General features: G+C 39.4%; 1 protein-coding gene and 3 pseudogenes across 10 annotated transcripts in view; all 4 read left to right on the top strand.

Annotated features, from left to right (window-relative positions):
* Positions 1 to 13,644, top strand: part of ABHD18 (abhydrolase domain containing 18) — a 39,302-nt gene extending 25,658 nt beyond the window's left edge. For 7 of the 10 annotated variants that reach the window (XM_059876051.1, XM_059876053.1, XM_059876054.1 and 4 more), the window contains 5 exons: positions 2,122 to 2,211; positions 2,870 to 2,971; positions 7,300 to 7,678; positions 8,452 to 8,614; positions 11,426 to 13,644. In XM_059876051.1, coding sequence (XP_059732034.1) covers positions 2,122 to 2,211; positions 2,870 to 2,971; positions 7,300 to 7,678; positions 8,452 to 8,614; positions 11,426 to 11,477 — 786 coding nt within the window. In that variant the 3' untranslated portion in view covers positions 11,478 to 13,644. Of the gene's footprint in view, positions 1 to 2,121; positions 2,212 to 2,869; positions 2,972 to 7,299; positions 7,679 to 8,451; positions 8,699 to 11,425 lie in introns of those variants that run through there. The other 3 variants (NM_001102129.2, XM_059876057.1, XM_059876056.1) reach the window with 3 other exon arrangements.
* Positions 2,981 to 6,915, top strand: LOC112442023 (small integral membrane protein 15-like; annotated as a pseudogene).
* An 8,142-nt stretch (positions 13,645 to 21,786) lies between the features above and the next one.
* LOC112442103 (uncharacterized) lies at positions 21,787 to 21,967 on the top strand (annotated as a pseudogene).
* A 186-nt stretch (positions 21,968 to 22,153) lies between these two features.
* Positions 22,154 to 23,238, top strand: LOC107133282 (ferritin heavy chain-like; annotated as a pseudogene).
* The last annotated feature ends 3,558 nt before the right edge of the window (positions 23,239 to 26,796 follow it).

Genomic DNA, 26,796 nt, shown 5'->3' with positions numbered 1-26,796 from the left:
TTTTTTTACTTAGCTTCTTCAGGTCTTAATTGCAGCACACAGCATCTTGTAGTTGCAGCATATGGAATCTAGTTCCCTGAACAGGGATCCAACCCGGGCTCCTGCATTGAGAGTGCAGAGTCCCAGTCACTGGACCACCAGGGAAATCCTGCAGGAACAGATTCTAAACTTTTATTCCAATTATTAAATAATGATTTTTTTGTGATTTATGGAGATACTGATTTTACTACTTACTTCACAGCTATGTCTCAGGTATTAGATTTAATATTTTGTTAAAAGTTGATAATAAAAATTAGCTTTTCAAATCTCAACTATAAATGCCTTATTTTGCTATTAAATTCCTGAAGATAGCTGATTTGCAAAACACTTTTCGATTATCTCTTCCCTCCATCCCCTACTATCAACCTATTTTATCTTTGCTTTCTAGAGTGTACAGTCCCCTCATTGGTTTCTCCATTTAGTCTTTTCTCTCCTCAATCTTTTTCTTAAGAGCTTTTTCCCACACTATAACTAGTGTGGTCTTCCTAAATCTGTTCTCTGCTCTCTCCTGCTTAAAACCTGCCAAAGGTTTTACTATGGAACTGGCACTAGCTGTGCATCCCTCTAGTGCCCCCTCACTCCTTATCACCTAGCCAGGTAGCAGCTTGCCCTTCCGCTTCCAGGTTAGAGCTGGAAGAAGCTCTTCCTGATTCCCAGACCACACTTCATTTTTCAGTAACATGTACTTATTTCTTTGCACTGTGGCTGTTTGTCTAGCAGTCCATTTTCTCTGTAAAGCAATTGATTCAGTGAGGGCCAGGAACATGACCCTCTGGCTCATTTCTTGGACATAACAATCATTCAGTACGTTTATATCTATATCTATAGATACATATTTTTTATAATTCATTTGAGTTATAAGATTAAGTTTAAAAACTTACTCAAATTCAAAGCAATTACCAAAGGCTGAAACTGATAAAATTAGCTTCAAAAACTCAAATTTGAAACAACTAAAGACACTGAAACTGAAAGGTGGCAAAAGATTGATTTTCCTATCTAGTACTGTTTCCATTTTTATGACCTAAGTCAGAGTGTTGTAACTTATAAGCTGGACTGCTACCTATTAACTGGTTTCCCTACCTCAAATCTCACCCTCTCTAATCAATCTTATAAAATACTTTTTAGCTTCATTGAATCAATTCTTTGACAATAATGCTACTTTGTTCCGGTTTCTTTATTAATTCCCCATTATCTATGGAACAAAGGAACCTCTGATCTGATCCTGATCAAGCTTTCTGGCCCTACCTGTCTCCCTACTCCTCTGGATACATGTGCCCTATTGACCAGCCTAACTGAAGTATATTGGCTGTTTCCCCACCAGACCCTGTATTTCTCACCATCTGCCTTTGATCATACCGTCTTCTTTATATAGAAGACAAGACCCCGTCTATCTTTTCCCCTAAAAGATCGCTATTTCATGAAGCCTTCTGTAATTCCTCTAGCCAAAAGTAACATTTCACTTCTCTAAACATACTGCATCATTTTATATCAGCTATATAATCTGCTTTGTAGTTCACCAAATTCTTGACACCTTTCAGTCAACCTCAAAAGTCTGAGATTTTTAGTTACAATCTTGCTCAGCCTGAGCAGGTCACTTAAGTAATGAGTGTGCTTAGCCTACTGCCCAGGATCTACATCCCAGCATGTTTGCTCTATATTTACCCAGTAGAAGGTAGGTTTCTGTGAAGGGTCTTAAAATTTAAAGATACTTAAAATTTCCTAATATACTTTATTGGTTTTTTAGGAGGCAATTATATGTCATTGTTGAGTTTATGATCTGGGGAATTTGGAGAGGTTGCTAGACATTCTCATGAGTGTTTAAGAGACTTTGTGTTCATGTTTTATTTCACCAACTACTATACAAAAATTTTTTTTAACTGGAAGATAATTACTTTACAATATTGTGATTGCTTCCACCATACATCTAACATGAATCAGCCATAGGTATATATTTATCCCCTCTCTCTTAAACCTCCCTCCTACCTCCCTCCCCATCCCAGTCCCAAAGTGCTTCTTAATATTAAATATTTTTCATTTAATGACTGTGAACTTTAAACTGAATCTCTCTGTGTTATCTTACAGATGGCTTCCTTAGCAGTATCCAACTGGCCTAAGCCCATGCCATTGATTCCATGTCTGTCGTGGTCCACAGCATCTGGGGTCTTCACTACGGTAATTTAATTGCAGTTAATATTTAGATAGCTATATATAATTAAACATAATAGTTTTCAGGGTTCCCAAAATCACCCCCAGGTTTGGTGATTCACTGGAAGGAATCACAGGACTCCATATATAGTCATATTCACAACTAAAACATATTGCAGCAAAAGGATTCACTATAAAATCAGCCAAGGAAAAAGGCACACAGGGTACAGTCCAGAAGAAACCAAGCATAAGCTTCCAAAGGAGTCTTTCAGAATGTGTTTAATTTCTTCAGCAGTGAGTTATGACAATAGGTGCAAATTGTTGTCCATCAATGAAACTCACCTGAGCCTTGAAGTCCGGGGTTTATATCAGAGGTCAGAGTTCTTAGGTATTCTCAGCCTCACATACTGAAATTCCAGAAGGAAATCCAGTGTTTAGTAGAAACAGCATTGTTTGTATCAGCAGTTTAGGCTTAGAGACCCACATCATTTTGGAAGTTTTATATCAGGGTAAAGAATTATTGTTTACTAGTTAAATAGGTCCAACCTTATAAGTAGGCTTGTCCAGAGATAGGAAATCTCAAGCCTGCTTTGTTAATTTTTTTTCTGCACAGTAAGAATAATCAAACTATTGGACAACATGCTTTACAGATGTGATCTGATCTTAATTTAGTTTGTTATTTCAGGGCGTGCTAAGTAAATCAATTAATTGGAGGGAACTAGAAAAGCAGTATTATACACAGACAGTTTATGAAGAAGAAATTATTCACATGCTTGAATACTGTGGAGTAAGTATTTTTAACTTTTGCATAACATGGCGGGGGGTGGATTTTGACCATGGTTAATGATTCAGATTTTTTAAAAGAATTGCAGATTTTTTAAAAATATATGTATATTTGTTCTTTCTTTTTTTTTTTTTTGACCGTGCTGCATGACTTGTGAGACTTTGGTTCCCTGATCAGGGATTGAACCCAGGCCCTCGGCAGTGAGAGCACAGAGTCCTAACCACAATCATGCAAAGCTAATGTATAGCTTACTACGTTTATTAAATAGCTAATGCATTTGTAATAGGTCAAGAATAGAACTTGACCACCCAGCTCAGCACTTTAGCACCCAAACCAAAAACGTCTTTCATGTGTCCTAATCAAAAGGCCCTCCTCCCTCTACTGTTTAGTTATCATCATCCTGATTTTTATAGTAATTACTTCCTTCTGTCTTTAAGATAATTTTATTGTCCAGATATTCATTCCTAGATACACATCTTTTATTTGATGTGTCTTTTAAGTATCTTTAATCTATAAATTCTTCTTCATTCCTTTCTTTTCATTATAATTTATCTGTTGAAGAACATAGGCTATTTACTTGTAGAGTTTCTCACAGTGGAGATTTTTGTTTGTATTCTCATGTATATTCCTCCATGTTCTTTGTCAAGAGTATAGGGAGCAGGTAATGTCTGGCTGCTCTTTCCTGTGGTGTAAGCAGCCATTGATGCTTAATGCCTATGTCTATTACATTGAGAGTTGCAAAATGCTGATACTCTAATTCTGTCCTTTTTTTTTTTTTCATTTATTAATTTAAATACTTTTATTTTAAAAAGTCACTTCCTTTGCTAATTATTTGGTTGTCTCATAGTTCAATTCATATTGTTGTTATTTAGTCACCAAGTCTCATCTGACTCTTTTGCAACCCATGCCAGGCTCCTCTGTCCATGAGCTTTCCCAAGCAAGAATACTGGAGTGGGTTGCTATTTCCTTCTCTAAGGGATTTTCCTGACCCTGGGATGGAACCCAAGTCTCCTGCATTGGCACACAGATTCTTTGCCCCTGAGCCTCAGATCATATAGGAAAGGGTTAATTCTTTCCCTTAATTTACCAATTTACCAATTCAGGGAAATGAATTGCTTCCTGATTACTCTCCTAAAGTAACCATTCTTTTCATAAATTTTAAAGTTTTGCACATTCAGTTTGAAAGTTACTGATAATCTGGGTGAGTTGGGAGTCGGGGAGGCTGGTGGCACCCACTGCACAGGTTTTGCCCCAGTGTTAGCTGAGGCAGCCATGGTACTTTGCAAGGAGTGGCGGGGACCACCCCTGATTCTCACACACCCCCACCATGTGAGCCCCAGGCGGAGGGAGGGTCAGCTGAGTGTGGCCCCAGGGGCCGGATGCAGGTGGGATGGCGGTGGGGGCTGAGGAGGGGGTTGGTGAGGAAGGGTGAGTGAGTGAAGGGGAAACACCAGTATGAAGGAAAAGTGCAGATGGCTTCAGGTGCCACGCTGGTCTGGTCTGGAGATCAAACCCAGTCTCAGTCCCTTTTGGATGGAAGAATATTCCTTAAAGAAATAATATTTATTCCTCCAAGCATGAGCTTGGAATCTGAAATTGAGGTACATGAGAACATAACAGAATTTAAGCCTTATCTCAGAAGTGTATGGTAGAGCTAAAGAAGACAACCAACCAAGGGTCACCTGAAAATGTGACTGGCTAATAATCCCAGGACAAAATCAGAGACTACTCAAGTTTCCCTCCTGGCCCAGACAGTAAAGAACATGCCTGAAATGTGGGAGACCCAGGTTCGATCCCTGGGTGGGAACAGTCCCTTGGAGAAGGAAGTGGCAACCCACTCCAATATTCTTGCCCAGAGAATTCCATGGACAGAGGACCCTGGTGGGCTACTGTGCATGGGGTTGCAAAGAATCAGACACAATTGAGCAACTAACATTTTCACTTTCACTCAAGCATAAGGTCTCTACAAAGATGTTTGATGTACAGGCCTGGGCTGAGTATGTTGTGGTATAGGCTTGCAAAAGATCCACATGGCTTCCTTACAACAGTTATTTTAGTCCTTACTCCATTGTTTCTGGCAAGTGCTGCACTGGTTTAGAAATTGGCAAGGCTGATTGAGGCCAAGGAAAAATGTCAAGAAAATATTTCGAAAGTTAAAGGACTGAAAAAGGATTGATGGATAGAAAGGGAGTTTGGGGGAGAATGGATACATATACATATATAGTTGAGTCCCTTCACTGTTCACCTTGAAGCTATTACAACATTGTTAATAGGCTATATGGCAACCCACTCCAGTGTTCTTGGCTGGAGAATCCCAGGGACGGGGAAGCCTGGTGGGCTGCTGTCTATGGGGTCGCACAGAGTCGGACACGACTGAAGTGACTTAGCAGCAGCAGTGCAAAATAAAAAATTTAGAAAAACGAAAAAGGAGTGAGGGGATGAACAGGCTCTGTAATCAGAGGAAAATTGTTTGGAAAATTATGCAGCTTTAGGAAGACCCATTAAAGTTTATTTTCAGATCTTATGACAGTATTATTTAGTAAACAAAGTCTGAGAACATGGAAGAATCATGTTCTCACCTGTACTGTATCAACTTTTAGGCTTCATGTAGAAGTTTGTTGACAGTTAATGTAAATTTATATTTATTATGCTATGGATTCTTTTTAACTGACTTAGTCATTTGCCATTTTGCAGCTTCTGTATTAAAATGAATACATCCTGTGGAGAAAAATGGCTTTCGATTATGAACTCTGTTCCAATAATGGCTTAAAATGGGGTCCTGTTCTAGACAAAGGAGATTAAGAATGTCAAAATCAGAATTGTCCTGAGGTGAAATGCATGCTAAGGCTTAAAAGAGATATAGTGCATTAATTACATCTTTTATCATTATTACTTATTTCTTGGAAGGGAATCTTTTCTGGCTCCCTCAAAGCAAAATAATATTTATTCAATGAGTACTTACTTTCTGTATTTTTCTCATTTTAGCTTTTGAGATACTTGTAATTACCAGACATTCTGCATTCTTAAAATTTTTCAGGATGGGGAACACATCTACACCCACGTCTGATTCATGTCAATGTATGGCAAAAACCACTACAATATTGTAAAGGCAGTTAGCTCTTTGTCATAAAAGTTGCAAATATATTTTTCCCAGGCTGTTGTTCTTTTCTTTGACTGCTTTTAGTATCTGACAAACTTTATTTTTACTTAAATTGTAAGTTCTTAAACTTAGTGTGTATTATACTTTGGGAATTTTAATAATTAATATTTTTTCTTGATAATTTTTAATTTGTCTTAGTTCAGCCTAAGAAAAGAATTTGGGGTGACTAAAGTATTACTGCTAGGATGCACTCCTAAGAATTTTAGAAGTTCTAAGGTTAAAACAAATCATGGATTTCAAAACTGTGACAATAAAAACATGACACAAGCAAGATTTCCCTGGCTGTCCGGTGGTTAGGACTCTGCACTTGCACTGCTGGGGGCCCAGACTCAATCCTAGTCTGGGAAGCTAAGGTCCTGCGAGCCTAGTGGTGCAGCCAAAACAAACAAAACAAAATGTGTCACAGCCTAAATGATAATCTTTATCATTTAGTAGGAAACATTTAGCAATAAAATACAATTTGTCTTAGTCCTCAGTTAAATTTGGATGCCTTTTTTTCTGTTTTTTTTTTTATTATGGTAAAATATATATCACATAAAATTTACCATTTAAACCATTTTTAAATGTACAGTTCATTAGTATTAACCATTTTAACCATTTTTAAGTGTACAGTTCAGTAGTAGTAAGTACATTTACAATGTTGTATAACCATCACCTCCATCCATCACCACCATTCATCTCCAGAACTTTTTCCTCTTCCAGGAGTTGGTGATGGACAGGCAGGCCTGGCGTGCTGCAATTCATGGGGTCGCAAAGAGTCGGACATGACTGAGCGACTGATCTGATCTGATCTGAAACTGAAACTCTGTACCCATTACACTAAACTCTGTTCATCCCTCTTTCTAGCCCCAGGCAGCCACCATTCTACTTCCTGTCTCTATGAATTTGACTGCTCTAGATTCCTCATAAAACTGGAATCATACAATATGGTCCTTTTGTGTGTGGCTTATTCATTTAGCAGAATGTCTTCAGAGTTCATCTATGGCGTAGCCTGTGTCCGAATTTCATTCCCTTTTAAGATTGAGTAATAATCTATTATATGTATATATTATATTTCGTTTGTCCATTTATTCCTTGATGGATATATGTGTTTTCTCTTTGTTTTGACAGGGTTGTTACATAAAACCCTATTTTATATTAAATGACATTTTCTTCTCTTTCATATGTTCAGACAGATTCTTTCAAAATGGGACAAGAGTTCGTGAAACGCTTCCCTAGCAGTGCAGACAAGCTAACTAACCTTAATCTGGTTTCTAGAACTTTAAATTTAGATATGACGGACCAAGTTGTGTCCCAAAAACCTGTTGAGTGCCATAAATCTAGTAAAACATCTATCAGTGCCACATCAGAAGGACTCTTGTTACAAGATACCTCTAAGATGGACTGCTTCAATCACACACTTTCAACCAACAAAAGTAGTTATACAAGTTGCAGTCCTCAGTCATGCCACCTACTCAGTAAAGAACAAAGAAGAAACAATCTTCAGAAAGAATCTTTAATATTTATGAAAGGAGTTATGGACGAATGTACTCACGTAGCAAATTTCTCAGGTATTAATTTTCATATGAAATTGAGAATATATGCTGATGATAGGTAAAATGTGTGAAATATTTTTAAAGTATGCTATAAGATAATTTCATTTATCGTTGGCTCCACAATGTGTTTTCTAAGATAAGTGAGTTATTTAAACGTATATTTAAATTTTATCCATGAAAATCCAAGACCATTTTATTCGTTAAAAACATTGGGGTTTGTATCTTCTTTAGAATACTCATCTTACTGTATTAGAGATGAATATTATAATGTTATGGTTTAGTATGGTTGATTTTTTTAAAACTTATTTTGTTTGTTTATTTTTCACTCTGTTGGGTCTTCATTGCTATGTGGGCTTTTCTCTAGCCACAGGTAGTGGGGGCTACTCTCCTGGTTGCATGGGCTTCTCATTGCGGTGGCTTCTCGTGCTCAGCTCTGGGGTGCTCGGGCTTCAGTCGTTGCGGCTCCTGGGCTCTAGCGCACAGGCTCAGTAGTTGTGGCACACAGGCTTAGTTTGCTCCACAGCATGTGGGATCTTCTCGGACCAGGGATAGAACCCATGTCTCCTGCATTGGCAGGTGGATTCTTTACCACTGAGCCACCAGGAAAATCCAGTATAGTTGATTTTTAATTTAATGATCAAAAGTTTTAGTTTGGCAAGTATTTTTTGCATACTTACTGCATTGTATGGCGTATTTTACTTTTCAATATGGTTACCAGTATTTATATATAAAATTCTTAGAGCTTCTTCAAAGTATATATGTTGCATCTTAAAAAATCCTGTGCCTAGTTCCAGTTGACCCAAGCCTCATCATAGTGGTTCAAGCCAAAGAAGATGCCTATATTCCACGAACAGGAGTTCGAAGTCTGCAAGAAATTTGGCCTGGTTGTGAAATCCGATATCTAGAAGGGGGTCATATTAGTGCTTATCTTTTTAAACAAGGACTCTTCAGGTAAGATGATTGGTCTAATTGGTGTATGGTGTCTGTTACTTGTTTGGGGGATTGTTTTTTTCTCAATAAATATGAAAAAATTGATATTTGTCTTATAGATTTTAGTCCTCTTATTTCCTTCCTGCTTGTCTCAATTCTCACATTGTGATGCTCTTTCCTATCTTGTCTTATTTTCTTTTCCTTCTAGAGAACTAGGAAATAGCATGTGATAGGCGTGTTTTATTGTGTGGTTTTACCCTCTTCAAATATTAATAACCAGGTATTTTAGAGTGTAGGGAGGAACACTAGGGTTTGTAAAACTTGCTTTGACTCATGATGAATTTTTCACTCCACTCTGATGTTCTGTCAGAATGACCTGAGCATCCCATGGAATAATCTAGCAGTGTGTTCCAGCAGCCAGTAAATATTGAACCTTAAATGAGAAGTGAAATACTGATTTTATTGTTAATAATCTTGTATGACTCCATATTTGTTAGAACTTATAAATAAAAGCTTTCCTGCAATGCGGGAGACCTGGGTTCAATCCCTAGGTTGGGAAGATCCCCTGGAGAAGGGAAAGGCTACCCGCTTCAGTATTCTGGCTTGGAGAATTCCATGGACTGTATAGTCCATGGGGTCGCAAAGAGTTGGACACGACTGAGCAACTTTCACTCACTCACTTATAAAAACTTTTATGCTATTATTCTAGTTTTTTGATATGCCAGTTTTTTTCTACTTCTGTTCGTTTGATTGTAACAGTTATTATTAGAATATTTATCATTAATCAGTTCACATCAAGAGGTTAGACCAGTGCCCTGTGCAGTGTTCCAAAAATGCCAACTGGACAGTCATATCATAGAAGAATTGTGTGTGTGGTATGTTTGACATGTTTTTAGCTCTTTTTTAATCTAAGAAATAATTATCTGTATGTTGTTGCTTATGTAGTTCAGTGTAGAGATGTCACCTTCTTGAGGTACAGATTAATTCTTCAAGTCTGTAATGTCCTCAAGAATGTAACACTTTCTTTTTATATAGTATGATCTTTAAAAAAAAAGATACTCATTTGTAAAGCAGTGAGTTAGTCAGTGAGCAGACTATTTACCCAACACTCAAGTGACCCTCTGGCACAACAAAACTAAAACAAAAGCAAACAAAAATTGTGCGTAGGGAGGGTTGCTAGGGTTGCCCAAGAAGAGTCTAAAGTTCTGTTACATGTGAATGCAGAGAACCCACATGCTTGCTTTAGTAAATTGTTATCAAATTTATTTTATTACTCTTTTATGTATAAATGTGGGAGTATGGCTGAGAGGCATTAAGAAGAATAGATGTAATCAAAGTCAGCTATAAAAACTCCTCAGTGCTCACTTGAAGGCTTCATTTGAGAAAGAAATAAATGTTAGCTATCAGTATGTGCCAGGTACTAGAGCGATTTCTTCTGGTGTTACTTTTAATATCCCCTTTTATACAGAAACACAGAGAACAAAAAAGATTAAATAACTTGCTCAGGAGGAATAAATACTAAGCTATTTGACTTATACTCCCCACTAGTCACTTTAAAACCTAACGAAGTTTAGATGACATTGGAATAGCAGAACTTGACAAATTCATCCTTATCACTCATCAGATTTAAAAGTAAAACAAGCCAATCCTTTGTGTGCTCTAAGAATTTGGGTTAAGCTGTTTGGATTGATAGTACAAGTGAGTAAGAGACTATTCAAGTGATTTAAAATGCATATGTATACCTTTACTAACCCTTCTCATACCATGTACAGTAGCCCAGATTGCAACCTTGGGTCTCATTTTATATATTTTTGAGCCACACAAGAATGATACAAAACTTTTTCTTTCCAACAAATTGGAAATCACAGTACATAGCAGGTGCCAGTTTTAAAGTTAATCTTAGTATCTTTTTAAGGATGTAGGGAAATGCTTAGTCAAACAAGTACAATATAGGATTAATATTAATATGATCTCAATTATTATTTATTTATTAAAATTTTTATTTATTTATTTGGCTATGCCAGGTCTTAGTTGTGGCATGTGGAATCTAGTTCCCTGACCAGGGATCAGACCCTGTCCCACTTCATTGGGAGCGTGGACACTTAACCACTGGATCACCAGGGAAGTTCCTCAGTTATTATTTAAACTGAGGAAAAAATACAGACATGAGCATTAAAAAAAAAAAAAGCCTGTAGGAAAAGATTAAACATACATACCTTAGAGTGATGGGATTATGACTTTTTTCTCTTTTTCTGAATTTTATACAATGAAAATGTATTTGACAATAGGAAAAAAAGCCAAAATAAGCCTGACAAATAATATCTTATGAACTTGGGCCAGGTCAATTTGACTATTTCTTTCCAATTAAAATATTAAAATACCTAGTGAAGTTAATGTAGGAAACTAAGGCTTTTGAGTTCATGTGCTATATCATAATCTATGAAACAGATTGAATATGACATTTGAAAAGTTATATAGCCAGTTAATTTTCAACAAGTAGAAAGAATAGAAAGAACCAGTTCCTTTTCATTTTATCGTATTTTAAAATAACATAAATTTCAAGGCACAAAAAAAGTGCTTCTCAGGAAAAGATGGCTTTTATCAACCTTGAGTTTATAAACCATCAGTTTCTGAACCATAAGTTGGAAGCACATTTGAAGTTTTCCAATAGTGGTGAATTACATGGATCCAGACACCCTCACGTACCTGTCCGTTTGGAGACAAGGCCAGGTTGCAAGCTACAGGGTATTTGGAAATAACTTATAGTAAAAGCATTGTCTGTCCCCCTTTTTTGCCAAATACTTGAAGTTTTTCTTTCATGTTTAATTTTAGGCGAGCCATCTATGATGCATTTGAACGCTTCCTCCATAAATACGCCAACTAATGGGATCACTCTGTGCAGCCAGTGGAGCCATCATGTTTCTCACAAAAGGAGCTCCACCCTTTGATGATGTGAAGAACAAGCGCAGACAGCACTATATACTCTACCTGCTGTCAGTTGAGCCTGGAATTTATATTACAAATCAGTCAACTGTTATCTTTAAATACATTTGAATAATTCTAAACCAACATTTGGTGAAATAATGTTAAATATTTTGTTAGTTTGTGGGAGTCCCATAAAAATCAATTATCTATTCTCTTGTTATTTATGAAAACTTTACATTTTTATTATGAATAATTTATTGATTTAAAATAAAGGCATTCATAGAAACCCTTTTGGTTTTTAAAGAACTGCTAAATCAAACTTGGTTTGTAATATGTCAGCCTGTGTTGTACATATTCCCTTACATGGTATTTCTATTATTGACTTGATTTGAGAAACATGTTTCTTCTATGGATCCATAGTGAATTTATAATCCTATTTTCAATACTAATTTTCTGCCATGGATAATTCTGTGTAAAATCAGTGTTAATGTTAACTTTGAATTCTAAGAAATCCTGATTGCTTTGTATTTAAGTGCTTTTAATAATTGAATGTGAGAATGAAGATAAGATGCATAAGACTTTAAAACTTTGCCAAATATGAGGTTAGAAAAAAAAAATGCCAAACATATTTCCCCTACTTGAAAAGTTTCAATTCATGAAAAATGAAAATGGACACAGACCTATTGCATTACTTGATAACAATTTCTTAACATTTTCTTGTATACATACTTAGAGTTTGCTAAACATCTAACTTTAAGCCAGATACTTAAACAGCTTTGACTTTTTAATTTCAGAAATTAATGGCCACTTATAAAATTGATTTGTCCCATATACACTTCACTTTATAGAAAAGATATAATAACTAGTAACTTTTAAACCTTTTTAAAAAGAAGTATTATATGGTTACACTTGGTGCTTTCTTTTTATGTTAAACTTCTGAAGCCAAGAGCTAAAATGTTTTTTAAAAGTAGAAGATATTTTGGTAGGAATAAATGTATTTGAGTTGCATTTGTTTGAAGTATGTGTTGTCTGTGGGTTACTTTATTATAAGTAGTCGTACTCTAGTAAGGATATTTGAATTATAAGGTGCTTTTGCAGCCTTTTTAAAGGAGATTTTATTTGTCCTTATAATGCCTCCATCACCTTAATTTTTAAAAACTATTTTTAAATGATTAACGTGAAGTCACCAATGGCATACAATGTTGTAAATTCTGTAAAACTGCTTTGACATAATGAACAAACATGGTTTGAGCTGTAAAATTTTACTTGTTTAGATTAGAACCTTTATACTGACAGTATGAAATTACTAAAGTTCTCCAACAAAATATTCTTTAAAGATAAACTTGTTGGTTAACTGAAATACAAGTATTTTCTTATGTATTTAGTGAGGTGATTGAATGCTTTCTGAGCAATGGCTTGAGCAAACCCAGTACTTTATTTTTCACATAAATATTTCCTATAAGCAATAATGTACATAATAATGTATGTAACTTTCTATTTGTAAAAGAATAAAATTCATTTAATTTTAATAAACTCTTAGGCATAACTAATTTCTCCTAAATAAATGTGAAAAAAGGTATTTTTAAAAATTTCTTCTCTTAGTCAGATGTTTTAAGAACATATCCACACAACTACCTAAAGAAATGTTCTCATTTTTAAGATTGGGTACGTAACTTGCTAGAAATTCATTTAGCCCAGAGCTGCAAACTGACAGTCAATTCAGGCCAGCTTGGCCCACAATTGTTTTATTCAGTGTGCATAACTCCAAAACTTCTGAATTCAGAAAGTCTTTGTATTGGGTATGCAGTCCCCCGTTTGCCATAGCTCACCAGACTCCAGGCTCTTACATGAGACTACTTCACTACTTTGTGTTTCCCACTTGGCCCTGAAGACATCTGAGCTTGAGACCTCAGTTTAGATCTGTGGTTTAAAAAAATTCCAAGATAAAACTGTAAGTACTGTTGAATCATTTTAGCATATGCATTTTTAGATTGTGTCTTATGAATGTAAATTTTAATGTGGTGCTTTCTTTTGTAAAGATCATTGAATTATTAACTCTGTAACTGAAATTTTAAAATCATTTCCAGATATTTTATATTCACAATAAAAGTCTATTTAAAAAATTACTTGTTATGTTCAAGAGGTTTTATTCTAAATACAGAACACCCATGTCACATTTGATTAACATGGCCTAATTTGGGACTTCCCTGGCCGTCCAGTGGTTTAAGACTCTGCACTTCCACTGCAGGAGTCATAGGTCCCATCCCTGCCTGGGGAACTAAGATCCCACAAGCTGTGGGGCACAGCCAAAAAAAAAAAAAATCTTTAAAGAACATTCACAATGTAAAATTAAAAGGGACAAGAATTGACACACACCCCCATAATTATTTTAGTTAAAAAACAGTATAAAAATAAAACTAGCTTAACTGCTGCTCTAAGGAAATGGCAATGTACTCCAGTATTCTTGCCTGGAGAACCCCCGTGTACAGAGGAGCCTGTCAAGCTGCAGTCCATGGGGTCACAAAGAGTTGGACACAACTGAGTGACTAAGCATAGAAGAACTGATCAAAGAGTTAAGTCTGTTTAACGGAATCTGCTCCTAAAAATATTTTAGAAGTGTTATGACTAGATCATGCATTGTCCTGTAGGTTAGGTTAAGGATTTTGGTATTCACGCAAAGCTACAGAAAGCCATGAAGTGTTTTCTTCAGGTGGGGATGAAGTGGGGGAGACATGAAGTTGGTGGAGATTAAATATATGATTTCATGTGTTTTAAGAAATTAACTCTGGCTTCAATGAAAAGAACAAGTTGTAGGGGGCCGGCAGTCCTTGCAGAGATAAGCTAGAAGGCTATTAAAGTGGCCCAGGTGAAGAATGATTATAGCTAAGATTATGATAGCAGTGGGTGGATACAGAGAGAGCTGGATGGATTTCAGATGATGGATTGGTGATGAGTTGGAATGAGGTATAAGCAAGTGGTATAAGGTATAAGCCTTTCGAAGAGAACCCTGGAAGAAGACCAGTGTGAGGGAAAGCATCTAGAACCCAGTCTGGCATATACAGATTTTTGATGTCTAAAAAATAGACAGTAGGATATGTAAATCAGAGACTCAGAGCAGAGAACTGGACAGAAGGGGGGAAAAAAAAGACTTGGAACCACCAGTGTTTATAGGGTGACTGATATTATAGGTATGGTTAAGATTTTGAGGCATCTAGGGAAGAAAAAGGACAACGGTTCTCTTTTTGATCTTAGGAACCCTTTATACATTTAACACGTGAAGGCCCTAGGGAGCTTTCAGTTATGTGGATTACATTTATCAATATTACCACTTTACAAATTGAAACTAAGAAATATTTTAAAATATTGATTAATTTTAAAATAATAAACCAATACATGTTGTATTAGATTTCTAGGGTCACTGTGAAAAATGTAACACAAAATGGCCTTAACCAAAAGAAGGAGAAGGCAATAGCAACCCATTCCAGTACTCTTGCCTAGAAAATCCCATGGACAGAGGAGCCTGGTAGGCTGCAGTCCATGGGGTCGCTAAGAGTCGGACATGACTGAGCACCTTCACTTTCACTTTTCACTTTCCTGCATTGGAGAAGGACATGGCAATCCACTCCAGTATTCTTGCCTGGAGAATCCCAGGGACAGAGGAGCCTAGTGGGCTGCTGTCTATGGGGTTGCACAGAGTCAGACACGACTGAAGCGACTTAGCAGTAGCAGCAGCAGCCACAAACAACAGAAATTTCCTCGCAGTTCTGGAGGTTAGAAGGCCAAACTCAAGGTGTCCATAGGTCCTTGCTCCCTCTGAAGTTTACAGTGAAAGATCTGCTACATGCCCTGCTCCTAGCTCCTGATGGTTGAAGACAATTTGTAGCATTCCTTGGCCTGTAGATGCATGATTCCAATCTTTGCCTCCTTCCTCACATGGCATTCTCATTTCTGTATCCAAATTACTCTCTTCTTATAAGGACATCAGTCATTGGATTAGGACCCACTCTAATCCAGTACGATCTAATTTTAACTAGATTACATCTGCAAAAATCCATTTCCTAAGATCATATTCAAGGTACTGGAGGTTAAGACTTGAACTTATCTTGGGACTTCCTCAGTGACCTAATGGTTAAGAATCTGCCTTGTAATGCAAGAGGACACAGGATTGATCCCTGGTTGGGAAAGTAATACCCCACATGTCACAGAGCAGCTGAGCCTGTGTGTCACAAGTAGACAGTCCATGAAAGTGAAGGTCGCTCAGTTGCGTCTCTTTGGACGCCATGGACTATACATATACATATAGTCCACGAAATTCTCTAGGCCAGAATACTAGAATGGGTACCCTTTCCCTTCTCCAGGGAATCTTTCCAACCCAGGGACTGAACCCAGGTGTCCCACATTGCAGGCACATTCTTTACCAGCTGAGCCACAAAGGAAGCTATGAGAGAGTCCGTGCACCCCAACAAAAGATCTCACATGACATAATGAAGAGCCCACAAGCTGCAACTAAGGCCAGATGCAGTCAAACATTAATAAATACTTTTAAAGACTGGAACACTCACAAATGTTAACAGTTTTAATAAAAAGTAACTTGTTTTCCAATACCCCAAAAAAATATTTTTAGTAGTGTAGCATTATTTTAGTCTTGTGAAACTTAAATATCTAACTTTAGAGAAGACAGCTGGACTGCCATATCCACTTCTGCATTTGATCTGTTCTGAAAGGTTAAAAGGATGTGAATAAAATCTGGCTGGAAGAAGGAAAAGTGTTTTCCTTTTTAGATAATTGAGGATATTCCTCCTTGATACTACACCCAAATACCATAAGTGATCGTTTCTTAAACAATGCAATGTGGTATCTCAAACCATATTAACTTTTCATTCTCTAATTCATTAAAAACCATTGTTTTCTATCCTGGAACAGAAAAAGGACATTAGTGGGAAACTTTCTTAGTTTTGACAAATGAACCATAGTTACGTTAAGATTTTAGGTGTAGATCAATGAAAGTCATTTGGGAAATCTTGCTACTTCCTTTCAGTTCAGTTCAGTCCCTTAGTTGTGTCAGGCTCTTTGCGACCCCGTGGACCGCAGCACACCAGGCCTCCCTGTCCCATCACCAACTCCCAAAGTTTACCCAAACTCATGTCCATTGAGTCAGTGATGCCATCCAACCATGTCATCTTCTCCTCCTGCCCTCAATCTTTCCCAGCATCAGGGTCTTTTCAAATGAGTCAGCTCTTCACAGCAGGTGGCCAAAGTATTGGAGTTTCAGCTTCAACATCAGTCCTTCCAATGAACACTCAGGACTGATCTCCTTTAAGATGGACTGGTTGGATCTCCTTGCAATCCAAGGGACTCTGAAGAGTCTTCTCTAACACCACAGTTCAAAAGCATCAATTCTTCGGTGCTCAGCTTTCTCACATCTATACATGACTACTGGAAAAACCATAGCCTTGCCTAGACGGACCTTTGTTGGCAAAGTAATGTCTCTGCTTTTGAATATGCTATCTAGGTTGGTCATAACTTTCCGTCCAAGCAGTAAACATCTTAATTTCATGGCTACAGTCACCATCTGCAGAGATTTTGGAGCCCCCAAAAGTAAAGTCAGCCACTGTTTCCACTGTTTCCCCATCTATTTGCCATGAAGTGATGGGACCGGATGCCATGATCTCAGTTTTGTGAATGTTGAGCTTTAAGCCAACTTTTTCACTCTCCACTTCCACTTTAATCAAGAGGGTTTTTAGGTCCTCTTCACTTTCTGTCATTCTCCCGGCAATCTTGATTCCAGCTTGTGCTTCCTCCAGCCCAGCATTTCTCATGATGTACTCTGCATAGAAGTTAAATAAGGAGAGTGACAATATACAGCCTTGACGAACTCCTTTTCCTATTTGGAACCAGTCTTTTGTTCCATGTCCAGTTCTAACTGTTGCTTCCTGACCTGCATACAGGTTTCGCAAGAGGCAGGTCAGGTGGTCTGGTATTCCCATCTCTTGAAGAATTTTCCACAGTTTATTGTGATCCACACAGTCAAAGGCTTTGGTATAGCACTTCTATAAATTTCAAGTTGTTTTACACTAAAAAAGTTTCTTTAAAATGGATGCTCATATTAACACATTTATTAATGTTTTGCAATTTTAAAGATATTTTCACTTATCTTGCTATATCGTAACAAATGAGTTCACAATAATGGCTAGAATTACTATGTCTACTTTAGTGTGTTAGTCTCTCAGTCATGTCTGACTCTTTGTGATCTCATGGACTGTAGCCCACCAGGCTCCTCTGTCTATGGGGATTCTCCAGGCAAGAATACAGGAGTGGGTTGCCATTTCCTTCTCCAGGGAATCTTCCTGATTGAGGAGACTCCATGGGCTCCCAAATAGCTTTACACAACTGAGCAACTGAACAACAACAATAAAGTTTCTAATCTTTTCTTTCTATAACCCCCAGAGCTTACATTTATCTTACCCTTATCTCATTATATTTAAGTACTCAACTGTTTGTGCCCCACCCTCTCCAAACCCAGTCTGTAAAACAAGCAGGTCTGATTCATTTTTTATGCTGGAATAGTTCAAGGACTACCAGCTGGTCCATTCCGAGTGTAGTGCTCTTTTCCGTGTACCAGATTATAATTTTAAACCACAGTTGACCCTTGAAACTCAGGGGTTAAGTTAGGAGCTTTGACCCTCTGCAAAGCAAGAAATCCTTCTATAATTTATAGCCAGCCCCACATTAGGTGTACTTGGTTCCAAAGTATTCCCTGCTCAGCATTCCTATATTCTACCAACACTGCTTTGGTCCTGCAGTGCTGTGGTGTTTATTACTTTTTTAAAAGTCCAGGTATTTTGGACGGACCCAAGCAGTTCAACCGCCTGTTGTTCAAGGATCAACTGTACATTAGATTCAGCAGCTGAGGAGAGAGGGAAGCGATAGCCTTGGTGGAAGATCCTATTCTTTGGTGAGAAGTGCCATCTTTTAGGGAGAAGGCAATGGAACCCCACTCCAGTACTCTTGCCTGGAAAATCCCATGGAAGGAGGAGCCTGGAAGGCTGCAGTCCATGGGGTCGCTGAGGGTTGGACACAACTGAGTGACTTCTCTTTCACTTTTCACTTTCATGCATTGGAGAAGGACATGGCAACCCACTCCAGTGTTCTTGCCTGGAGAATCCCAGAGACGGGGAAGCCTGGTGGGCTGCCGTCTATGGGGTCACACAGAGACGGACACGACTGAAGTGACTTAGCAGCAGCAGCAGCCATCTTTTAGGGATACTTTCCCAGGTTCAAGTTAGAAGTGAGACATCTAAGGATCGCTCTAAAGATAAAGGAGCACCAAGGAGTAAAGTGAGAAGCATTGAGACAGGGGTAAAACAATAGACACAGTGCTTCCAAGGGTAGCAGCAGATCTTCATCCTGCTCCACCTCCAGCTGTGACCCCAACACTAGCAGCAGCTCAAGGGCAGGGAAAGTTTCAGCAAGTCAGTCCGTCTAGCACCTCCAGCTCCCAGCAGCTCCTGTGCCACTTAAGTCTCTCTCGACGCACATGTGCCAAAAGGTGGTGTTCCTGCTTCCCATGCAAACCACTTAAAAGAGATGAAAAAGGAAAAAAAGCAGAGACCTTTCCTGAAACCCCACAAAGTGCGTATCAGGAAGCTGATGAAGCATGTGATGAAGGATCTTGTCATGGAGATATTCTCCACCTGTGGGGAAATTTAAATGAATGACACAAAGAAAATGCCTGTATGAAGAAAGCATCTAGATCTATCTGCAGGCCACATAGTAGAGTTTGAAAATCCCTTTGGAGGTACAAAGGCCCTGAAGCACGCGGACAGAGGATACACTGGTGACCAGGGGATCGCCGTCACTGCTGTGCGGGCCCCCTGAGCAGGCTGCCCCCACCTTCTCCACCCCAGGCGGTGGGGATGCCGCCAGGGGCCCCCTGGTGGCTCAGTCTCCGCTTCCCCGGCCACGCCACAGAAGCTGCCCCAGCTCCAATTCCTCTGGGTAAGCAGGGCCACCCAAGTCCTGCTTCGTGTGACTTATACCCCATGCAACTGGTTTTGTCACTCTTCTAGTGAAGGAGGAGAGATCGGAAAGAAACGCTCGCAGAGGCAGGCTTCTAAGGCAGCAGTTGAGACTTTTCTGTGAAGCCTGAGTTCTGGCTGCAGGAGTGCTGCTGATTTGGGATTAGACCTCCAGTTTCCTGGCTAGAAAACTCACACCTTTGAAGATCCTGTGACACAGTTGGTTCAGTGGCAAAGCCAGCGGAGACAAACAGAGCTCCAGGTGACAGTGTGGCCCCTGCCTGTGTGTGCATGCTAAGTCGCCTCAGTTGTGTCCGACTCTTTGCAACCCCATGGACTGTAGGCCACCAGGTTTCTCTGTCCATGGGATTCTCCAGGCAAGACTACTGGAGTGGGTTACCACGCCCTCCTCCAGTTGCCATGCCCTCCTCCAGTCTGGGGGCACATTTTTCCTTTCCATAGATGATCTGGGGCCAGACTGGGGGCCTGGTCATACTTTTGCTTGTTACCCTGAGAGATCCTTCAGGAAAAGGAGGGGAGCTTTAGTGCAGCTCCCTTTTCTGTTCAGCCTGGCCCCTGCTGCCCTAGGGTCAAACATCCAAAGAAGAGCCTCCCTCCCTCTGTTACCCCATTAGTTGGTTCTGTTTTTACCTGTATTCATGCAGTTATTTGCACATCTTATAATTCCCTTTCTCTCTCTGAAATTAGTGAACAGGTCGCGAGCCAGCTCTGTAGAGTTCTTATGGACACCTCTGCGGCTGATATACATGGTTGGCCTGCAGGTTACCTTGGCAGCATGTACATTCTTTTGGCTTTTATTGTACAGTCAGTACAATGGGAGAGAGGGACTGGAGGCTGAATTAATTACCAATGGCCAATGATTTAATCAACATGGCTAAGTGATGAAACTTTTGGTGAACACATCAAGGTGCTGTGAAGGGGAGGGTGGGTGTGACATGCTGGGAGAGAGGAGGGAAACTCAGTCCCTCCTCCCCCATACTTTGCCCTGTGCATCTCTTTCATCTGGCTGTTCCAGAGTTGTATCCTTCATGATAAATTAAAAAATGTAAACAAAGTGTTTCCCTGAGTTGTATGAGCCTTTCGAATGAATTATCAAACCTAAAGAGGAGGTTGTGGGAACCTCTGATTTGTAATTGGCTGGGCAAAAGTGTGGGGGGCCTGAGTACTCTGTTTGTTGCTGATGCCTAAAGTGAGGGCAGGGGAGTTTGGGGGAGAATGAATACATGTATGTGTATGGTTGAGTCCCTTTGCTGTCCACCTGAAACTATCACAACATTGTTAATTGACCATGCGCCAATGCAAAATAAAAAGTTTAAAAAAAAAAAGAAAAAAATGATAAAAACTAAAGTGAGGGCAGACTTATGGGACTGGGTGTTTTTTAAGTTCTGAAGTAGTTCATGTCAGAACTGAACTGAACTGTTGGACACCCAGGTGGTGTAGGAGAGTCAGGAAATAGAATTGATGGATGGTGTCAGAAAACACTCCAGATCTACATCAAAATCTGTTCCAAATAGTCATCTGTAAATGCTGTTCCATAACGAAATTTCACATATTTCAACTTTAAAAGCAACTTTTCATGCAGATATGTGCTGCCAAACGATTGATATCCATTTAAGGCAAATGCTTTTAATTAAACATATTCACCATCCTTTGGAAGCCATTTACAGCATTTGATTAGACTCTATTCTCTGGATATCTGCCTTTTAGCAATAGTACAAAGTGGTTAAAGCACCACATATGGTCTCTGTCACAAGTACTCAACTCTACCATTGTAGTGCAAAGGTAGCCATAGGCAGTACATAAATGTATGAGCATGCTGCATCCCAATAAAACTTATTTATACAACTGGAATTTAAATTTCATATAGTTTTTATGTACCACAAAAACTTCCTTTTACTTTTTAATACTAAAAGATATAATAACAAGTTAAGAGGAAAATTAAGATTCAGGCCTTTAGGCTGAAAGATCTGGTTAGAAAAGGTGTTGCAGTCAGAAGGAGCTAGATTTTTATTCTGAAAAGCTACTCAATTATACAACTGACCTTATGGCTTTGGTTTCCTTGGAGGGGAACCTCAACAAGATGTCTAAGGTCCAACATTTTTAAAGTTTGCATCAAATATATTCTAGACTTTAAAATTTTATGCAATATACAATTATTACATTGATGGAGGTCAAATTCCAAGCTAATAGCTATTGACCCCAGCCATTATCATATTTAAAAGTGAATTTATGGCTTCTCAGCCTTCTGGCTAAGATCAAGTGTAGTATCTGTTCTTATCAGTTTAATATCTGATACATCCTCTATCCGAGAACAATATATTAAATGGATTTTTGAAGCAGAGAGTTGGAATAGGAACTTGCTCTGTTCACGACCTGATACTGCAGTACTTCCAGGAACGGTGCACCCACCTCGGGGACAATTTTTGAAGTACCGAAAGGCAGAAACTGCCCTTTCCTGTCCTGGAGTGGGGTTTTCATTGTAAGCTGTCTGCAAGCTAGCTCAGGAAGTTGATTTTCTCAGGTTTTCCTGCATTACTTGTAAGAGTTCCTGACAGATGCTGAAAGACAAGCAAATAACTGAGTCTGGTGGGGTGGGGGGAGGGGGAGTAAAGTGAATGGAGAAGTGTCGTTTAAAAGTTTGGCTTATTAAGTCTAGAGATCTAATATACAACATGATGACTACAGTTCTTAATGTTGTATCAGGGACTTCCCTGGTGATCTGGTGGCTAAGACTCTGCTCTCAAAGCAGGGGGCCCAGGTTCAATCCCTGGTCAGGGAACCACATCCCATATGCCACAACTTAGAGTCCCCATGCTGCAACTGAAATTCCTGCATGGACAGTCTTCGTGGAGAGTCGCCCGGGTTTTCTGCGCCAACAGTGCTCGAAGGGAACCCGGTAGCTCCTCCCCCGCCTGCTCGTCCCCGCCCCAGCCGGACTCCTCACCACCTGACAGTGCCCTCCAACAGGCCCAAGGTCCCCGCCGCTGCTCCAGTGCCGCACAGCGGCCACCACCACCGCCTCTTCTCAGCCGCCTACGATGACGACCGCATCCCAGTCGCAGGTGCGCTGGAACTACCACCAGGACTCAGAGGCCACCATCAACCGCCAGATCAACCTGGAGCTCTAATGCCTCCTATGTCTACCTGTCCATGTCATACTATCTTGACCGTGATGATGGGACTTTGAAGAACTTTGCCAAATACTTTCTTCACCAATCTCATGAGGAGAGGGAATATGCTGAGAAACGGATGAAGCTGCACAACCGACGAGGTGGCCAAATCTTCCTTCAGGATATCAAGAAACCAGACCACGATGACTGGGAGAATGGGCTGAATGCAATGGAATGTGCACCATGCTTGGAAAGAAGTGTGAATCAGTCACTACTGGAACTGCACAAACTGGCCACTGAAAAAAATGACCCCCATCTGTGTGATTTTATGGAGACGCATTACCTGAACAAGCAGGTGGAAGCCATCAAAGAATTGGGTGACCACAAAACCAGTCTGCGCAAGATCTGGGCCCCTGGATCTGGCATGGCAGAGTACCTCTTTGACAAGCACACCCTGGGACACGGTGAGAGCTAAGCCTCAAGCTGGCTTCCCGTAGCCACAGGGGTGACTTCCCTAGTCACCAAGGCAGTACATGTATATTTGGGTTATAATCATCTTTTCTATTCACTTTCACTTTCATGCATTGGAGAAGGCAATGGCAACCCACTCCAGAGCTCTTGCCTAGAGAATCCCAGGGACGGGGGAGCCTGGTGGGCTGCCGTCTATGGGGTCGCACAGAGTCAGACAAGACTGAAGCGACTTAGCAGCAGTAGTAGCAGCATCTTTTCTATAAGTTGTACCAAAACATCTACTTAAGTTCTTTCTTTAGTACCATTCCTTCAAATAAACTAATTTGGTACCAAAACAAACAAACAAAAAATCCTGCTTGCCACAACTAAGACCTGGCACAGCCAAAAAAATAAATGGATATTAAAAAAAAACAAAAACACTATAAAATACTGGAAATTTGCTAAGAGCATAAATTTTAACTGCTATCATCATAAAAAAATATATGGTAAAACTATGCCAAAGCCTTTGACTGTATGGATCACAATAAACTGTGGAAAATTCTTCAAGAGATGGGAATACCAGACCACCTGACCTGCCTCTTGAGAAACCTGTATGCAGGTCAGGAAGCAACAGTTAGAACTGGACATGGAACAAAAGACTGGTTCCAAACAGGAAAAGGAGTTCGTCAAGGCTGTATATTGTCACCCTGCTTATTTAACTTCTATGCAGAGTACATCATGAGAAATGCTGGGCTGGAAGAAGCACAAGCTGGAATCAAGATTGCCGGGAGAAATATCAATAACCTCAGATATGCAGATGACACCACCCTTATGGCAGAAAGTGAAGAGGAACTAAAAAGCCTCTTGATGAGAGTGAAAGAGGAGAGTGAAAAAGTTGGCTTAAAGCTCAACATTCAGAAAATCAAGATCATGGCATCTGGTCCCATCACTTCATGGGAAATAGATGGGGAAACAGTGGAAACAGTGTCAGACTTTATCTTTTTGGGCTCCAAAGTCACTGCAGATGGTGACTGCAGCCATGAAATTAAAAGACGCTTACTCCTTGGAAGAAAAGTTATGACCAACCTAGATAGCATATTGAAAAGCAGAGACATTACTTTGCCAACAAAGGTCTGTCTAGTCAAGGCTATGGTTTTTCCAGTGGTCATGTATGGATGTGAGAGTTGGACTGTGAAGAAAGCTGAGTGCTTTAGAATTGATGCTTTTGAACTGTGGTGTTGGAGAAGACTCTCGAGAGTCCCTTGGACTGCAAGGAGATCTAACCAGTCCATTCTAAAGGAGATCAGCCCTGGGTGTTCTTTGGAAGGAATGATGCTAAAGCTGTAACTCCAGTACTTTGGCCACCTCATGTGAAGAGTTGACTCATTGGAAAAGACTCTGATGCTGGGAGCAATTGGGGGCAGGAGAAGAAGGGGACAGAAGATGAGATGGCTGGATGGCATCACTGACTCGATGGACGTGAGTCTCAGTGAACTCCGGGAGATGGTGATAGACAGCAATGCCTGGCGTGCTGCGATTCATGGGGTTGCAGAGTCGGACACGATTGAGCGACTGAACTGAACTGAACTGAAAGTGTCATTTTGCTATTCTTATGTATATCAAACCATCATACTGTATACCTTAAATATGTACTATTTTATTTTAAAAAAATATCCAAAGATACAAAAAAAAAAAAAAGGAACAAAAAAGAGGGAAAAAATGTAAAAGCCAGTCAGTATTCTGTAACAACCCACATGGGAAAAGAATCTAAGAATATGTGTAACTGAATCACTTTCCTGTAGACCTGAAACTAACACAACATTGTAAATCAACTATGAAGTGAAGTGAAATGAAGTGGTTCAGTCGTGTCCAACTCTTTGCAACCCCATGGACTATAGCCTACCAAGCTCCTTGGTCCAAGGGATTTTCCAGGCAAGAATACTGGAGTGGGTTGCCATTTCCTTGTCCAGGGGAACTTCCTGACCCAGGGATCGAACCTGGGTTTCCTGCATTGTAGGCAGATGCTTTACCATCTGAGCCACAACTATACTTCAATATAAAATAAAAATCAAATTAAAATTTTAAAATGTAAAGCTACTCTTACACTGCACGTGTATAAAATAAGTGGTGGACAGGGTTTGATCCAGAGGTTACAGTTAGCCAAGTCCTGATCAAGATAATCCATAAATCCCTTCTGTATAGGCAAATCTTTTTTTTTTTTTTTTTTTTATTTATTTATTTTTGGTTTGCACTGAGTCGTCTTTGCTTTGTGCGGGCTTTCTCTAGTTGCAGTGAGAGCTTCTCACTTCGGTGGCTTTTCTTGTTACAGAGCACAGATTCTAAACACATGGGCTTCAGTAGTCACAGCATGCAGGCTCAGTAGTTGTGGACACACAGGCTTAGTTGCTCCACAGCATGTGGAATCTTCCCAGACTAGGAATTGAACCCATGTCCCCTGCATTGGCAGGTGGATTCTTATTCATTGTACTACCACGGAAGTCCTCAATAGGCAAATTTTTGATGAAAAGACAGGTTTGGTCATCATAGACTCAAGAGCAATGGAGAGTAAGAGTTAGGAGGTATCTTCATGCCTATGTACTTTATGGTGGACAGATATGTCTATCACAACTTTGAGATGTTCAAATTTTAAAATACTCTCATTGTAAGAAATACTAGTAGGAATTCCCTGGTTGGTGGTTAGGACTCTGCACTGCCACTGCAGGAGACACAGGTTCTATCCCTCACCTGCCTCATGGCACATCCCTCCCCTGCCCCCCCACACACACAAAACCAAACTAATTCTGCTATGAACATTTGGTTCATGTCTTCTGGTGCGCCAGTTACTGTTGGGTATATACATAGGAGTAAAATGCCTGGGTCAGAGATATGTTCATGTTCAACCACACTACATACTGGCAAACAGATTTCCAAAATGGTTGTGCTAATTTATATTACTACTGTATAAAAGTTCTCATTAATCCCCATCCTCATCAATAATTTTGAAAGTGTCAGACCTTTTTGTAGCCACACTGATGGGTTATAGTGGTTTTAAGCTGTATTTTCCTGACTTCTTTCTTTCTTTTTCTGCCATGCCACAAAGCTCTTGAGATCTTAGTTCCCCAACCAGGGATCAACCAGTGACCCCTGCAGTGGAAACCTGGAGTCCTAACCACTAAATTGCCTGGGAATTCCCATGCTTTCCCCTAATTTCGAATGAGGTTGAACCTGATTTTCATGTTTAGTCCTCACATTTTGATTCCGATTTTACTCTCAGTCAATTCTTAAAAATTTCTCTGACTTAATTACATGCTAAGGATACTAAGAAGATGAGGCAAAGTGTCTATACCCACACTCCTATCTCAACCCATTATTCTAGGGAGAAATTTAGAACTTGATTCTTTTCTTTATCTTACTTTGAACAGCTATTAGATCAGCAAGTCCTATTTCCAAAATGAATCTTAAGTCACTCTACTGCCATATGTACTGCCACAACTTGAATCCAGACCAATGTTTCATTCCTGGACTGCTACAATCACTTATTTTTATCACATTTTGGCTTTTGTCACTGCCCATCTCCCTTTATTTTCCATTTTGCAGCAATTGTTTTCAATGATAGAAACCTTTTTGTGGTTTCCTATTACTCTGAGAATAAAATTCAAGCCCTACCACTTATAGCTTC

Source organism: Bos taurus, chromosome 17 (assembly GCF_002263795.3).
Source record: "Bos taurus isolate L1 Dominette 01449 registration number 42190680 breed Hereford chromosome 17, ARS-UCD2.0, whole genome shotgun sequence".
Classification (NCBI taxonomy): domain Eukaryota; kingdom Metazoa; phylum Chordata; class Mammalia; order Artiodactyla; family Bovidae; genus Bos; species Bos taurus.
The sequence above is the reverse complement of the archived record's forward strand: the minus strand, read 5'-3'. Positions and strand labels throughout refer to the sequence as shown.